Below are 17,238 nucleotides of genomic sequence, written 5' to 3'. Positions count from 1 at the left end.
AGGGTCACATTTTCTCAGTTTTACAGTAATAATATATTAAGGACTCAGGATTAGATAAGAATTAGCAATGCTGAAGTCAATAAATCATTGCACAGCATAGAGAGTTGTAGCTGTGTTTGTGCAGTGAGCCTGAAAATTGCCCCAAGTAGAAGACAGACATTCTCTGGCCTTTGAGGGGATGAGGCAATGTGAGATGGGAGGCCAGAGAAAAATGCCTGACAGAAGAGGTCAGCTGTGCCCTGGAGGAGGGGTCTTCAAGGGGACATACATTCAGACTGGGATGAAGCAGATCCGGAACTCGGGTGGCACAGAAACAAATCCATTGGCAACTGCAGTGATATCGAGGTCTTTTGGGTCAACTGGAGATTTCAGATTAAATTTCTGTAAAATGGTGGTCAGGAATAAAAACAACTCCATTCGGGCCAGGCCTTCTCCCATACAAATCCGTTTTCCTGCAAATTAAAACAAACAAACAAACACACAAACTGAGTAGCTCAACCTCCATGTTGAGGAATTGAACCCTGGTCTCCCAGGTGACAGGCAAGTAGACTGACAGCTGTGGAACCTGCATGGGACTGGAGTAGACCCTCTATATAGTTGTGTAGCGGGGTCTGTTTGTGGAGGCCTCTGGCAGTGTGATCAGGATCTATCCCTTGTGCATGAGCTGGCTTTCTGGATCCCATTACCTGCTGTCCCCCCACCAGAGAAATAATCCTTTTGATGGAGGGGATGGTGAGTTGATGGGGGTTGGGGGAATGGGATTAGGGATGAAAGGGAGACCTGTGGTTCGTATGTAAAATGAATAAAAAATTGTTTTGTTTTGTTTTTAAAAAAACTGAGTATAATTACTCCTTGTGTTTGGCTGAGACAAGCACTGTGTTACAACTATAATAGAGAATTTGTGTCAGTCTTTGATACACTGGATAGATGGATGGATGGATGGATGGATGGATAGATGCATGGATGGATGGATGGGTGAGTGGGTAGGTGGGTGGATGAATGGGTGGGTAGATGGATAGATGGATAGATGGATAGTTGGGTAAATAAATGGAGAAAAGAGGACACATTTTTCATCATTTCTAATATTGGGAAACACAGTATTAAAATTCTTGGATACAAAGCTTTAGAAGGTGCAATAGTAATACTGAATACTAGACTTCTCATCCGCAGGGTGAAAACAAAGGAACATTCATTTAATTGCTCATGCAGGTGAGTGGCCATAGTGAGCCCTGGGATTTAATGGTGCACAAAAGTAGAGCTGGTGTACTCCATAGAATAGAGAATATAGCAGAAGAGGCAGAGTACCACTGCTTTAAAACCAAACACCAGGATAATGGGAGAGACTCCCATTGAAAAAGAAAAGGAAAAAGAGAAAGTCTCACAGCAGAGGCAGAAGGCTCTCCATCCTATAGAAAAAGAAATAGCTTAAATGAGCAGATAATCAGGATCCTTCTCACCTGAGAAAATTGAAAGAAAACCTTCACATATCAATCAGCAAATAGAGTACTAAAGCCAGCAGCCATCTTGAGAATGGCCCTAAATTGTAGAAATTAAATTGTTTGTGGTATTGGAAGACCTGACATCATCACAGAGTCCCCATTGACAGTCCTCAGCTATAACTGGATATGCAGTGGCCACCAGAGACAGTTGCTTAGAAAAGAATTTTTGGTGTGTATGGAACATATGTCCTTCATTGGCTTCTGTATTTAAATACATTATCTAGTTGGTAATGCTATTTTTCAATGTTGTGGAAACTTTAGTAGGTAGGGCCTCACAATAGAACATCAGTCACTGAAGGTGGATCTTCCAGGTTTAGTCTCCACCAATTCCAGCCTGCTATCTGCTACATGTTCAGCCAAGATGTGAGGATGTGAGTGGTCTCAGCTGCTCTCTCCAGCCACCTACTTCCATGTCTCCTTCTCCATAATAGACTATACTCCCTCAAACTTTAGCCAAAATAAACCCTTAAGTTGCTTCTTGTTAAGTGTTTGTTCACAAGAACAAGAAAAGTAACTTGTACAAAAAACTGGTACCAAAGAATAGACTACCATAAAGCTAGCTGCCTTCCTCATAGAGGGCAAGTTGTTTTATTGTCTAAGAAGACTTCAATTATAGCCCAGTGATATATCTAGACACACAATCCAACTGAACTGTGGTCTAGCAATATGAATCAGGAAGAATGAGTGAACACTCTAAAGGACCACTAGTATGGCTCAGCAGATATAATGTTTCATCTCAGAGACAGTGCATGAACATCAGGAATGGTGATCAGATCTACCATGCCAAGAGAAACCAACATGTAATGTTCAAGGGATACCTACAGTTTACCTTGTTGCCTTAAAAATATTTTTTTGCCGTTATATTGATACATATAAATGTACCATATAGTTATATATAAATAAATATCATAGAATGTATATGTAATATCTATGTATATAGATATAAAATACAACCTGCTGAGTCCATTAGTGTTACTTGTTCGTGTATGTTTTATATGATTTCAGAGCTGACAAATTAGTATTATAAAACTAATTAGGAGGGTTGTAATGGGGATGAAGATTTCTCCAACTCTCAGCATTCTTAAGTTGTCTATTGTTCTTTGTTTATGGAAAGAACCTCATGAGATTTACTCCTTCCATGTTAGCATACCTACTGGTATTGTGGTTCTTTCCATGTCATTTCTAGGAGACATAATTTCAGAAGGGAGGGAGGCAACCAATATACTAGACCTAGTTATGACACCCATGATCCACAGTCATGGCCAGAATATAAAATATCCCCAAGAGTACAATAGTGGCACACAAATCCTGGTAACCAATGGCTGTTCAATTAGTCTTGAAGCCCCTCAACAGGAAGGAAAATATTGCTCAATACTAGAAACTTTTCCCAACTTTGCTGGGCTAGTGAGCTCATAGATCTACATTTCTTTATACCACAGACAAATGTAGCTCTCATATTCATAAAAGAAATTTATATTAGCAACAAAGAGAGACCATTACAGAAAAACCAAAACTGATCAAAAATGCAGAGAACAATTTATCATTGGGTGCCTAGCTCCAGTGGATACATCTACTGCACAACTGCTGCAGCTGAGGCTCAAGGAACATTGATGAAGTGGGGGAGGGTTGGATTTTAAGATCCAAAAGACCAGGAAATCATTTTGATTACCTGTTGAGAAAGGAAAAAAGTAGTCACTTTTTTTAAACTTTCCATTCTCATCCAAAAAGTGACCGGGATCAAACTTCTCTGGGTTGGGGAATTCTTTGTCATTGTGTAACGTAGATGTCAATGATGCTATGACAGTGGTACCCTGGAAACAAGAGGCATAGACAAGTCAAGTTATGTAAATGGTACAGAGGTAAGAGAAATAATGAGCATGGCATAGTCAAAGCTTCTAAGGAAATCATGTCTAAACAAGACCAGAGGCATATCTAGACAGACAGATCATGTAACAAACAGGGATGAGTTGGGATCCAGTGGCAGTGATCTTGATACAGTGTCCTCCAATAACTTTTGAAGTTCTAAGTAATGGGATATTCATTTATCAAAAAGCTTAACACTGGTGTCTATCACCACCTACTGTTCGATTTTACCACTGCTGCTATTGGTTCATGCATATGTGGAATGTGGCTTCAAATGTAAGATTTTATGTATAATACCAGAGGTATCTGCTCATAGGAATGTTGCATGTATATGTCTGATAAAATTAACAATGTCTTCTGGAATAACACAGCCAAAATAAAATAAAACATTATTCAGTTTTTTTCCCTGACACACAGTATATTTGCCTTAATTTTAAAATGTAGATGAGATATTATGAATGAGAGATTATTATATTTAGGATTACTTGAAAAAATTAAAGGATGACAAACTTAGAAATTTCCTTGTTTTGTAAGAATTCCAGTCAGGGTCATCAGTTTACTTGAGAATAAATATTGAAACTGATCAGATGACTCACTAAGCAGGATATTCATAAGCTGTGAATGGACCATGCCAGAGATTTTATTAATTACAAAAAGAGCAGAACCTCTACAATGGAGAGATTTGAATATCATCTTAAGACAGGAAGAAGTAGGCATATCCACTAATACCATAGTTAACATATGCTAACCCTCCTTAAAATATGTGAGTCCTATAGGACATCCTTTGTACAGTTTTCTTCTAAAGTTATAAATGGAAGCAAACGTCTAGAGGACAATGATACACAAACCAACCCTGAAACTGAGTACATGAACTGAAAGGCTTAGTGGGTCAAGATGTGAATTCCCTAAATGTGCCCATACACTTCTCAGCATCCTGATACAATCCTAGAAGAGTCTTTTCAGAGAATGACAATGTGAACTTTCGGTTTTATTTGAAAGTGTAAACAATCAAGAGTGACTTTAAATGGAATGTAAATTTGGAAGACCTATAATTCCACAAACTGAGACTTGTTCTAAAATCTTGCTGGAAATAGCATAAAGTCCACCCTGATTCCAGATTTAAGGTGTTTGTATTTCTCTCATCTTGTGGGGACAGTAAATTAGGACCAATCACACTGCAAATTCTCAAGAGTTCTAATACAATCTGATTGGGAATATACGATATATGGCTTTGTTTGTTTAATCTCCCTGAAGGTTTTTATAATGTTATCTTCAACATTGTTAGACTGAATTTGGAAGACCCAGTATCTTGGGCTTATGATTTTATTTCACTCACTGATTTGAGATCAAGAGCATTAAGGTGCAGTGTAGACAAAGGAAACTTACCTTAGGAATGAGATAGTTTCTGAATTTAATATCACAGGTCACTGCATGGGGCAGGCTGGTGGGAAGGAGGTCAATATATCTCTGAATCTCATGCAACACAGCATCAGTGTAGGGCATGTGACTCCTGTCCTGCATGCAGGGACTTCTGTGTCTACCAATCACACGGTCAATCTCTTCCTGGACTTTGGCTGGTTCAACACAGTAGACAAAAGACAGAAAAGGAAGTGGCACATTAGTCACAAGTCAGGGGTACTTGTAGCAAGATTTAGGTGCCTGGCAGTGTTATGAAAGCATAATATATGCTAATGAAGTGATGGTTGCTATGATATAAATACTTCTATCATATATACTAAATGTCAAAATACACAGCCCTTATATATCATTTAGCATACTTAAAAATCAATATTAACTATTACTAACAAATAATAAACAGAACAGTAAGTCAAGAATATCAACTGTTACAGAAGAAAACTATTGATCAAACATTATTTGTACCAAAACAATGCAGTACATTGAAAAATAAATTATAATGGTATTGTGTGCATATTTGTATATAGTTTCCAAAGATATGAAATACCCTCTTACTTCCCAAATACGGCCACATACTAACAATTTCTCCTGAAATTTATGTTTATATTTATATGTAATGACTATTTCTTTCTTATCCATCATTGGAGAAAATAAATTCTTCTTCATGTAGAAATAATATTTTCATACTCTCTAGATGTATTAAATATAAATATTCCTCAGTCCAGTCCTCATAGGGCAACTTTGGCTTTATACACAGCTCAAACCTTTGTGCCCTAGTAAGAAAACAATGACTATTGTCATTGTTGATGCTTTCTTGGACTTAACTCTATTTCTCTTTATCAGTTTACATTTTTTCCTTCTACTGGAATTATTTTGAAATATTCAGGTAGATGTTTTAAAGTCTTTCCAACACTTGTCCAATTACAGGGAAGTCTCAGGCTATCAACCACTTATTTCCCTTTTGTTCTTGGTTCTCTCCTCACACCTTCATCATCCATTGGTCCATTCTGAACTGGATATTTTCTAGGTGTAATGCTAAGCATCCCGGACAGTCTCATCCTTCCCCTTGAGTTCTCTGGATTCCTATAGGACCTGGGTTCTCTAGATTTCTGGAGGACCTGGGTTCAATTACCAGCATTCAAAAGGTGGCTTATAACCACCTGTAAATTTCAATTCTAGATATCTGATGTCCTCTTCTGATCTCTGTGGGCATCAAGCATGCACATGGTACACACACATAAATGCAGGCAAAACTTTCATATACATAGAATATTTTTAATTTAAGATAAAATGAGAACACTCCCCCAATAATCCATCCTATGTTAAATAGTATTGTATGGAAACTTATTTCTAAAATAATAAATGAAATTCCTTTAGAAATTCTGCCCAAATGGGAATGTCTTTTTTACAGATCTGAGCTTTTGGAATAATTTCCAGGATTATGTCTCACTAAATTTTAGAATTGGTATTTCTTTTTCTGTAAGGAGAGTTTCTATTCCAACAAAAGAATTGTCAGAATAAGGAAAATTATCCTCAAGAATATATCTTCTATTCAATATGGCTTTTTCCAATTTAAGCTAATTTGCATTTTTTATGTTGTACTTTTTTATTTTATAATTTAATTTAATTTTACATATCAGCCATGGATTCCCTTGTCCTCCCCCCTGCCTTCCCCCCATCCTACCCCACATTCCCATCTACTCCAGGGCAAAGACTCCCCTGGGGATTGAGTTCAACTTGGTAGATTCAGTTCAGGCAGGTCTAGTCCCCTCCTCCCAGGCTGAGCTAAATGTCCCTGTATAAGCCCCAGGTTCCAAACAGCCAGCTCATGCACTGAGGACAGGTCCCATTCCCACTGCCTGCATGCCTCCCAAACAGTTCAAGCTAATCAACTGTCTCACTTATCCAGAGGGCCTGATCAAGTTGTGGGCTCCTCAGCTATTGGTTCATAGTTCATGTGTTTCCATTCATTTGGCTATTTGTCCCTGTGCTTTTTCCAATCTTGGTCTCAACAATTCTCACTCATACAAACCCTCCTCTTTTTTGCCAATTGGACTCCTGGAGCTGAAGAGGATGTGGAACTAGGGGAACTCTCCTCCACTGCTGGTGGGAATACAAGCTAGTACAACCACTTTGGAAATCAATATGGTGCTTTCTCAGAAAATTGGGAATCAATCTTCCACAAGACCCAGCTATACCACTCTTGGGCATACACCCAAGGAATGCTCAATCATACCACAAGGGCACTTGCTCAGCCATGTTCATATCAGCATTGTTTGTAAAAGCCAGAACCTGGAAACAATTTAGATGCCCTTCAACTGAAGAATGGATAAATAAAATGTGGTACATATACACAATGGACTACTACTCAACAGAGAAAAACAATGACATCATGAGGTTTGCAGGCTAATTTGCATTTTAAAAAGTTTATGTGGACAAAATCACTTCTCATGAAATCAAGGCACTAGAACAATACTTTATTGATCTTTCCTCCTGCCTTCCATCTTCACTTCTATGAAGCATCTTCCTCTGTTATGGGCTAAGACATCTCACTTCAGTCCTGATAAATGTAGCAGATTGTAGGGGCACAGAATGTTAAATGAAATAAAGCCTCAGGCTTTCATGAGACAAACAAAATCAAGGATTCCTGGGTTGTATTCCCATTCCTTTCTGAAACTCATTAGCTTCCCACCTGTGTCCTTACCTGTGACTTCTGGGTACTTGAGCAGGAGTAGCAGAGAGTACCTCAGTGTTGTGCTTGTTGTCTCTGTCCCAGCAGCAAACAGGTCACCTGCTGAGATGATCAAGTTTTCAGAAGTAAACACCGTCTTTGGGTTGTGCTTCTCCTAGGAATAGTTTGACTGTGTTAGTCAGAAAATTATTTGTCAGTATACTTATTACAGTGAATAAAATGACTTACATGTGAGGAATTTAACCTGACAGACCCTGGAAAGTGCATCAGGAGAAGAAACTGACATGTGTTCAAGAGACATGTAGACCCCCCAGATCCATCTTCACTGCCCACACCCAGTTTTCTAGTCTGGAAAAAGATCTTTCATGAGACTCCTCAGGCAGTGAGCTATGCAGTGTGCCATCTTCCCAGAGACATAAACAAAAGAATTGATGTCCATTTTCTTTTTTAAAATGTTTTACTCAAAACACACATAAGGAGGAGAAAAGGCAGACAGCATGTTATATGAGGGCTAGTCGCGAAGATGAAGGTCTCAATTGTAAAAGTGGTAAGGAAAGATGGAAGGTCCCTGACTTTCATGAGGGAAGTATACTGCATGAATAAGGATAGTAAATCCAGGACTCAGATAGCATAAGTTCAGTGAAGCAGAATGGAGAACTCACAAAACAAACAAACACCTTATTATGATGAGTGCTAACAATATCCAATGAAAATAAGTGGCTTTCAATAAATGGAGCCATGACAGAAGCATTTATTCCCATAGGTGCCTGACAGACATCCATATTTAATTCCATGTCCATGTCAATCCACTTGAAGCTACACTCAGTTAAGGCTCCTTTCATCCTTGGCACTAATTATTCCCTTCTCACACCACAACCTACACCTTATAATTCATCTGAAATTCTCTCACCTGTCCACAGCTAATATTTTAAGATTTAGTTCAATCTACAGACGCTATAGGAAGTCTGGCTAACTTGAGCTGCTTTTCTAAGTTTCCATACATAGTCTGCAAAGACAGCATTCATCTTTATATCATGTCATGACATTTTTTTTCTGAGAGTTTTGGACATATTTGCATCCCATGAGCCCATTGTATTATATGACTTTTCAGCTAGATTATTTTTGTCTAATAAAACTAGGGTTAATATATTCAGACTACTTAACTTTATATTTTCTGAGATGCTTACTGCAAATTCATGTATACATTAGGCAGACAAAGTGGCTGTCAAACATTACTGGTCTGAACCATTTAAATATGCCTGTAAAACAGACTATTCATGGAACAAATTATACTCAAACAATCAAATAACTGAATTGAGTTTTATTAACAATTTACCTGCTCCATTTTGATCAGGAAGCAATCAATAAAGTCCCGAGGATTGTCAATATCCAGTGATTTTTGGTGCTCTGTTAATTTTGCCAAAAAATAATGTTTCGAAAAAGTGAAATTTTTCAGTAATTTTCTGTGACTTCCTGGTAGATAATCAATCACAGCAGGAAAATTATTACAAATCTACAAAAGAAAAATAATAAAAGTTTAAAACACAAGATATATATATACCTTATAGTGGACCTTTACCAAAAAGAATAAATACAAAAATAAATAATATATGTCATTCATCTTGATGAGTGATTTTTATAGTGTATATAGAAATCCTCTTTGCTTGTAGAGATGTGAACACAAGAACATAATGAACGAGTTCAAACATGATAACCACTGCTTAAATTCTCACACAATTGTTATTCCATATATGAATATTACATCAGCTCATTCATTTTCTACACAACCTCTTCAATACAACCTTGAATATAAAATGGCATGAAATGATGTGATCTACATTGTGTAGACTGCAACAGAGATGAAGGGACTTGGGGTATCCTGATTGAAAGCATAGATATCATCCTTGTTACTTAGTTTCTGTCAGCCACTCTCAGATACAGAATAAGAATTGTAGCAGTGAGATTCTTAAGAATTCTTGAAGTACAGCTGTGAACCCGGGCAGACCAGCTGGTGATTTTTTCAACATCATTAGACAAATTGTATAGTTCAGCTCCGCACAGGGAAAAATTTGATGGGATCCAGACCCCACTCATTTGTCACTCCCATGACAGATATATTGCTACTTAGGATGTCAACTGTTTATTAAATATCACTGCCACACTCCAGGAATGCTGGTAGATTCAATGATTCCAAACACTGTCCCCAAATGAAGAAAATAGTCTCATTGCAAATTGTATTTCTAAGTGTTTTGATGGCAAGATCTCTAAAGTACTGAATGGAGCATAAGCCTTGTTGCTAACAGATTTCAAAAATGAAACACAGTCTGTGGGGAAGGCTTTGCCCTGGAGGAGATGGGAATGGGGGGGGAGGTTGGGGGGAAGGTGAGGGGGACGGGAGGGGGGAGAACAAGGGAATCCGTGGCTGATATGTAGAACTGAATTGTATTGCAAAATAAATAAAAAAAAAATAAGGTATGAACAAAAATACTAACAATAATATTAACATGAAAATGCAAAAAGAAGCATTCATCTCCCACATCCCAATTCTGATATTTATTTGAAGAAATCTATGAACTTCACAGTAAACACCTGGGATCTGTAGGAATGGTAAAGTACTTACAAATGTTGGGCATAAGCATAGAAGCTAGTCATACAAGTATCATTTGGGATCAACTGATCTCTAGCATTTTTAATCTCATTAGACTACTGGCACATACTAATGATATGGAGGTTTTGCAGTGTACAGTGGCAATCTATCACACAGCTCCCAATGATCTGTGCATTATGTCAATGCTGCTATTACTTCAATTCTCAAAGTTAGTATAGTTCCCAACACTGATGAGAACATCTTTTTGGTCATTTACTCTGGACTAGAAGAAACTATTTTATAAGCAGGTCTAGGGAGAACCTGGGGTAATAAGGAGCCTCCCTACCAATAGCTCAAGCAAATGAGTTTAGAGGCAGATCCTTTGGTGCAGTGACATCGCAGAAGACTCTACCCAAGGTATAGTCTTTACTGTAATTACAGGAGAAATACTACGAATGGACTGCTCAGCTATGACTATCCTAGGTTGCTGACCCTAGGTATCTCCAAGTTATGCTCCCCTAAGCCAAATGCAGAATTTTCCCTATATTTAATTTTTAAGGATTCAGTTCCACCACCTAAACAGCACAGCATCTTCCTTTTATGTTACTGGTCCTCATGCCAGTAAAATAAGAAGTACCACTTATTTCCTTCTGAAAGTTTACTAAGTAAACTTAGGGCTTTATCTGACATGTACTAAGTTTAATAAATCATGGGGAACTTTGGTAAGAACATTCAAAACCCTGAGGAGCAATGTGGCTAATATCAGCAGGAATATATATATATATATATTCTGTGAATGAAAATTCCAGAAAAGGAGTTGTGTCTGCAGAGACTAATGGATTGATTAGAATTTCAGTACTGTGGAAGGATTGGAATATTGCAGCCCAGAGGGTAATTACCTTATCTTGGGCTAATTCTAGCCCTCCACAACAGCCATTCCTTACCCATCTCTGTGTTTGAACTAACATCCTGTAAATATTAAAGAACCTTAAAAAAAAAATGAAACAGATATCCACTGAGTTATGGAGGTATCTCTGAGCATTGACCCGATGATTTTTAGAGAAAGTGATTTGAGGTTTAATGGAAAGTCAATGAACAGAGTTCTAATAGCCCACAGTTAACCATTCATTTTTTAAAGAATTTTTGGAACTTTGGGGAACACATACCTCTAGGTGTTTCGGGGGGTGTTGGGTTTGGGTTTTGTTTTGTTTTGTTTTGTTTTGAAGGAAAAAGCTTGAACTCACCTGTATCCAAGGGGAACTCAGAATCTCTACATTTTCATTTAAAATGTTCATGAAGGTAAGAAATTCCTGATCTTTATAATCAAAACGATTCTGGAAAACAATGGAGCAGATGACATTGCATGGAGCACAGCCCAGGATGAAGGTGGGATCACAGGGTGAGCCTGAAGAGTTGGGAACAATTGTAAAATGCCACTGAAATATATATGTGTAAAACACTATCTCTTAACAAGTAAAAGAGCTTATGACAATTTAAGCAAGATTTACCCACAAATGGCCTGGTAGACATAACAATATGCATTATATCTGTGCATCATTTTTATGTTTAATATGATTTCAGTAATCTAGTCATCTATCCAATTTATGAAATTGAGTATACTCAGTTTTCATCTCATACCTTTATTGATTTGTCTGTCACCCCAGGGGTCTGCAGTTTGGAAAGGGGGTAATGGGATTTTTTAAATCTTCAGCAATTCAAGATTTCTGGGGAGGATTCAACTCTGTTTTTGAAGCCTCTAAACAATATGATACAAAGATGCATGGGGATGGAAGGCAGGTGGATCTGGGAAGAGGTGAGGGTGTGAATACGATCAAAATACACTGTACAAACTTCTCAAAGAACTAATAAAAATGAAGGGGAAATGAATCTCTCCCAAAAAAGAGGAAAGGGAAAGAAAAACAGGAACTTAGGAAAACTTATACATGGGAGTTGAAAGGCTCATGTCTTTAGCCAGTAGAGTATAATAAACAGAGAGATTGTGTTAAGTTCATGCATTCAGAAAACTAACATGAAAAGGAAACACAACTATGTCATGTGAAATGAAAATTGTATAAATAAACATTAATTATAAAATAGATTTCTTAGGGTAAAATTAAGATGAGAACCTTTGTTTGAAATATGCCCCCAAAAGAAAGCAAACAGATGTAGGGAATAGATAAAGTTTTTAATTCTCAATTCTATGTGTAAACTCCCTCTGATTTTCTGACTTAAAAGGAAGAAAATGCCTGTGATGATTAATATTGATTGTCAGCTCGTCAGCATCACCAGGGATAGTGGCTTGTGAACGTGTCAGGGAGATGAGAGTATCCATCCTAATTGAGGGAGGCACCATTCCCTAGACTAGGCTGCTAGACCACATACTTGGAAGGAAGCTGGGCAAGCAGGAGCATCTTATCCTCCAGCCTTCACTGCGCTGACAGCGTGACCAGGACACCTCACTGATTCAGGCTCCCCTTCTGTGACATCCCATCCCGATAGATTAAAACCAGAAAGGAGAATACCAGATAATCTCTTCTTCCCTTCAGTGGCTTTTGTCAGGTATTTTATTATAGCAACAGGTGAAGTAACTAACATGTTGTCCATCATCCCTTAAAATCCTTACATTTTACCATTTCTGTATTCTTTGAGGAGGTCTCTGTAATCAAATGATTACACTTCATACAGAAGGTGTACACAAAACTAAAATCCATAGACCCTAAAGTAAAAATAACTTGAATCAAAAGTTCTTTGGATAAAAACTAGGATATTGACAATAAGAAATTGAATTGTTAGTTGTTTAAATGTCACATGCTTTTAAACACCATAACATTCATGGAAATGCTATATCAATACATATTTTATTATGTCAAAGGAGGAAGGAGTTTATTTAAGAAGTGTCTTATGCTCATGGGTACGGGTAAGTGGCTAGGAGTATATGTGAGACTGGGCATGTGTGTGTGACTCAGAGAAGAAATCTGGCTTTTTTCCTCTTCTTTCACTTAATTTGAAAGATGGCATTTAAACAAGGTTATGTTTCATTGTGAGAAGTGTTTAAAGTGTTTGTAAACTTGAGAGTGAAAGAAGACAACTATTGTCGTAAATATATTACCCCAAATACAACAAACAGCGGGAGATGAGATAAATAAATGAAGATGTAGCCAATAGTGAAGGCTAGTTGTATGTATCACTGAAAACATAACATTAATTTTGTAGAATCATGTAATAACATATATTTATTCAAAAATATAAATCAATAGAATAAAAGATTAGAAATAATTCATTCTGTCTTGTATAAATTATGCTGTGCTTTTAGAAGAGAATGAACTGATAAATCTTTACTAAGATATAGCAAATCTTTTTTGTTTACACTGCAACATCCACCAGAACTTTGTGCATGGACCTGAGATATGTCAGTTGCACAACATAGTCCAATTAAAGACAATTATACCATCTAGTTACTTTTCTATACAAGTGTGATACAGTGATTGCCATCAAATTCACAGACCAAGTATTTGCTAGTGAAATTAATATTTATGCTGAGGGAAATTATTGTCCCTTAAATCATCAGAAAAATGAGCTTAAAACCAAAATTCATATCGTCATTTTTTTTTGAAAACAAAACAGTTGGAAAGGATCTAGATTAAATGATGGCTTAGATCCTCTACAACAGATAGAATCCCACCATAAAACAAAAGTCACAGATACAAAAACTCTCCTTTTTTTTTTTTTAACTACAAATCACACTTTCCATATGAAGACTGAACCAGAACACAGAATGAAAGCTCTGAAAGCTCTGGCCACCCTCAAAACTTCTCAAGGAACTAATAACAAGACAGAAGTCTATGATGTGTAACACTCACCATTGGTTTTCCTCAATTCCTCCACAAGACAGCGAGCTTCCTCTTGAACACGGTCCTCAATGCTCCTCTTTCCCATTCCAAAGTTCCGCAGAGTCATGAGTGAGAAGCGCCTCATCTCTTTCCAGATCCTTCCATTGCTGAAAACAATGCCTAAAAGAAAGAGCAGAAATGAGTAGGGACATACCAAGTAAGGAAGATGGGCTAATGGGTAGTTGCCGCATAGAAAGCCAAGCTGGGTCTGAACAAGTTTTCAAGATTACATTCCATCCTCAAATTCCCTATGACCACATCCCAATATATATACATGGACAAATAGGTGCACAGACATGAAGATGTATGGACATGTAGGCACAAGGACACTTACCATGGCCTTTAGCAATCTTATCAAACACTGGAAAGGTTCCTCTTCCAGCGAACTCTTCCCCATGATCAATCAAGGCTTCTTTCACAACTTCATATCCATACAACACCACAGCAGGCTTCCTGCCCAAGTACAGAGTGAACATGGGACCATAGACTTTTGAAAACTGAAAAATAAAAAAAGGAATTAAGAGTGGAGCAAAAGATGTCAGTGTTTGAGAGGCCATGCCTACCAAAAGACTAGGTAGGCTACCCATGGACCTTCTCCATTCTTTCTATTGCTCCAGAACCAATTACCTAGTGCTGCAGCAGAACACCAGCTGCAGCTTCTCCCTTTTTCTCCCCACAACCCCCATCCACACCTACTGTGGGATGGTCTGTATGTCAAATGTGTTGCTGATTGGTCAATAAATAAATCACTGATTGGCCCGTGGCCAGGCAGGAAGTATAGGCGGGACAAGGAGGAGAATAGAGCTGGGAAGTAAAAGGCTGAGAGTGAGGAGACACTGCCAGCCGCCATCAGGATAAGGAAGATGTAAAGTACCGGTAAGCCACAAGCCACGTGGCAAGGTATAGATTTATAAAAATGGATTAATTTAAGCTGTAAGAACAGTTAGCAAGAAGCCTGCCATGGCCATACAGTTTGTAACCAATATAAATCTCTGTGTTTACTTGATCGGGTTTGAGCGGCTTGGGACTGGCGGGTGAGAGAGATTTGCCCTGACTGTTGGCCAGACAGGAAAACTCTAGCTACACACACCTCCTGTGGATCCCACAGACCATCCATCGCCACTTTTCCCTCTCTGCCTCTTGGCTATATCCCATACCCCAACTAAACCATAGGCCACACCTGCCAGCAGACCAGGTAGGGTGCCCATGGGCCTACCCCACTCTCACTGTTACCCAGAACCAATACTCAGGGTCATGTCTAGCACTGCAACAGACCAACTCTTTCCGGCCTCCTCTCCCCACAGCCTCCAACGTCAGTAAACATTCCAATGAGTACAGCTGATGAGCAGGCTGGGGAAAGAACCAACACACTCTGAAAATCTGGAGTAGAAGCAGAAATGAAGGTACAAAACACCCAGCCAACCAAGATAAACCTAGAAATTAGCACCTAGACCTATAATCTCCACAAACCCAGATGCCTAGACTTTAGTTTAAGAACACAATCAATAACAGCCAGGACAATGTCTCCACTGAAGCCCAGTTGTTCTACCAAAGCAGACCCTGATTATTCCAGCATAGCTAGAGCACAAGAAAAAAACCTTAAACCAATATGTGAAGATGATAGAGGTGTTTAGAGGAAATGAATAAATCCCTTAAAGAAATTCGGGAAAACAAAAACAATCAATTGGAGTAAATAAATGAGTCCCTCAAAGAAAGCCAGGAAACATAAACAAACAATTGAGGAGATGAATAAATACAGCCAAGAAAAAAATGAACAAGTTTAAGTAAACAAATTAAACTGTTCAAGAACTGAAAATGGAAATAGAGCAATAAAGAAAACACAAATGAGGGAATTCTAAAAATGGGAAGTCTAAGTAAATGAACAAGAAATACAGAGGCAAGCTTCACCAATAGAATACAAGAGATGAAAAGGAATCTCAGGCATTTAAGATACAATAGAAGAAATAAATGCATCAGTCAAAGGAAATGTTAAATTAAAAACTTCTTTTTTTATCCTGTGTATTTTCTTTTTTTATTTTATAATTTAATTTAATTTTACATATCAGCCACAGATTCCCCTGTCCTCCCCCTTCCCTGCCCCCCCCACCTTCCCCCCAGCCCACCCCCCATTCTCATCTCCTCCAGAGCAAAGACTCCATTGGGGAATTCATTTTAACCTTGTAGATTCAGTCCAGGCAGGTCCAGTCCCCTCCTCCCAGGCTGAGTAAAGTGTCCTTCCATAAGCCCCAGGTTCCAAAGAGCCAACTCATGCACTAAGGACAGGTCCTGGTCCCACTGCCTGGGTGCCTCCCAAACAGTTCAAGCTAATCAACTGTCTCACTTATCCAGAGGGCCTGATCCAGTTGGGGGCTCCTCAGCTATTGGTCCATAGTTCATGTGTTTCCATTAGTTTGGCTATTTGTCCCTGTGCTTTTTCCAATTTTGGTCTCAACAATTCTCACTCATACAAACCCTCCTCTTTCTTGCCAATTGAACTCCCAGAGCTCCACCTGGGGCCTGGCCATGGATCTTTGCATCTGCTTCCCTCAGTCATCGGATGAGATTTCTAGCATAACAGTTAGGGTGTTTGGCCAGCCTATCACCAGAGTAGGTCAGTTCGGGCTTTCTCTCAACCATTGCCAGTAGTCTATTTTATGGAGGTATCTTTGTGGACCTCTGGGGACCTCTCTAGCACTGTGCTTCTTCCTATTCCCATGTGGTCTTCATTTATCATGGTCTCTTATTCCTTGTTCTCCCTCTCTGTTCTTGATTCAGCTGGGATCTCCCGCTCCATGAAATATGGAATACTATGAAAACACCAAACCTAAGATAATAGAAATTAACAACCATTGATCATTGATATCTCTCAATATCAATGGCTTCAATTCCCCAATAAAATGACACAGATTAACAGAATGGGTGACAAAATAGAATCCATCCTTCTGCCTCATCCAATAAATACACCTCAACATCAAGGAGAGATGTTACCTCAGTGTAGAGGGTTGGATAAAGATATTACAAGCAAATGGACTTAAAAAACAACCTGGAGTAGCCATTTTAAAACCTAACAAAATAGACTTCATACCAAAATGAATCAAAAGACATGGGGAAGGACAATACATAATCATCAAAGGAAAAATCCAACAAGATGAATTTGAATTTTTTAGCATCTGTGCACTAAACAGGGCACCCACTTTTGTAAAAGAAACATGACTACAGCTTCAATCACACATTGACCCTCACATAATGATAGTGAGAGACTTCAGTACTCCACTCTCACCAATGGTCAGG

At 38.4% G+C, this 17,238-nt stretch overlaps 1 protein-coding gene across 4 annotated transcripts in view; it reads right to left on the bottom strand.

The window, feature by feature from the left end:
- Positions 1-270: 270 nt before the first annotated feature.
- LOC128094827 (cytochrome P450 2C42-like) overlaps positions 271-17,238 on the bottom strand; it is a 37,957-nt gene continuing 20,989 nt past the window's right edge. For 2 of the 4 annotated variants that reach the window (XM_052713399.1, XM_052713400.1), the window contains exons 2-9: positions 14,282-14,444; positions 13,918-14,067; positions 11,302-11,462; positions 8,807-8,983; positions 7,483-7,624; positions 4,749-4,936; positions 3,169-3,310; positions 271-452 (exon numbers count right to left, since the gene is read on the bottom strand). In XM_052713399.1, coding sequence (XP_052569359.1) covers positions 271-452; positions 3,169-3,310; positions 4,749-4,936; positions 7,483-7,624; positions 8,807-8,983; positions 11,302-11,462; positions 13,918-14,067; positions 14,282-14,444 — 1,305 coding nt within the window. The remainder of the gene's footprint in view (positions 453-3,168; positions 3,311-4,748; positions 4,937-7,482; positions 7,625-8,806; positions 8,984-11,301; positions 11,463-13,917; positions 14,068-14,281; positions 14,445-17,238) is intronic. The other 2 variants (XM_052713402.1, XM_052713401.1) reach the window with 2 other exon arrangements.

Source organism: Peromyscus californicus, unplaced genomic scaffold, assembly GCF_007827085.1.
Source record: "Peromyscus californicus insignis strain IS unplaced genomic scaffold, ASM782708v3 Scaffold_4__1_contigs__length_199733344, whole genome shotgun sequence".
NCBI classification, from domain to species: domain Eukaryota; kingdom Metazoa; phylum Chordata; class Mammalia; order Rodentia; family Cricetidae; genus Peromyscus; species Peromyscus californicus.
The sequence above is the reverse complement of the archived record's forward strand: the minus strand, read 5'-3'. Positions and strand labels throughout refer to the sequence as shown.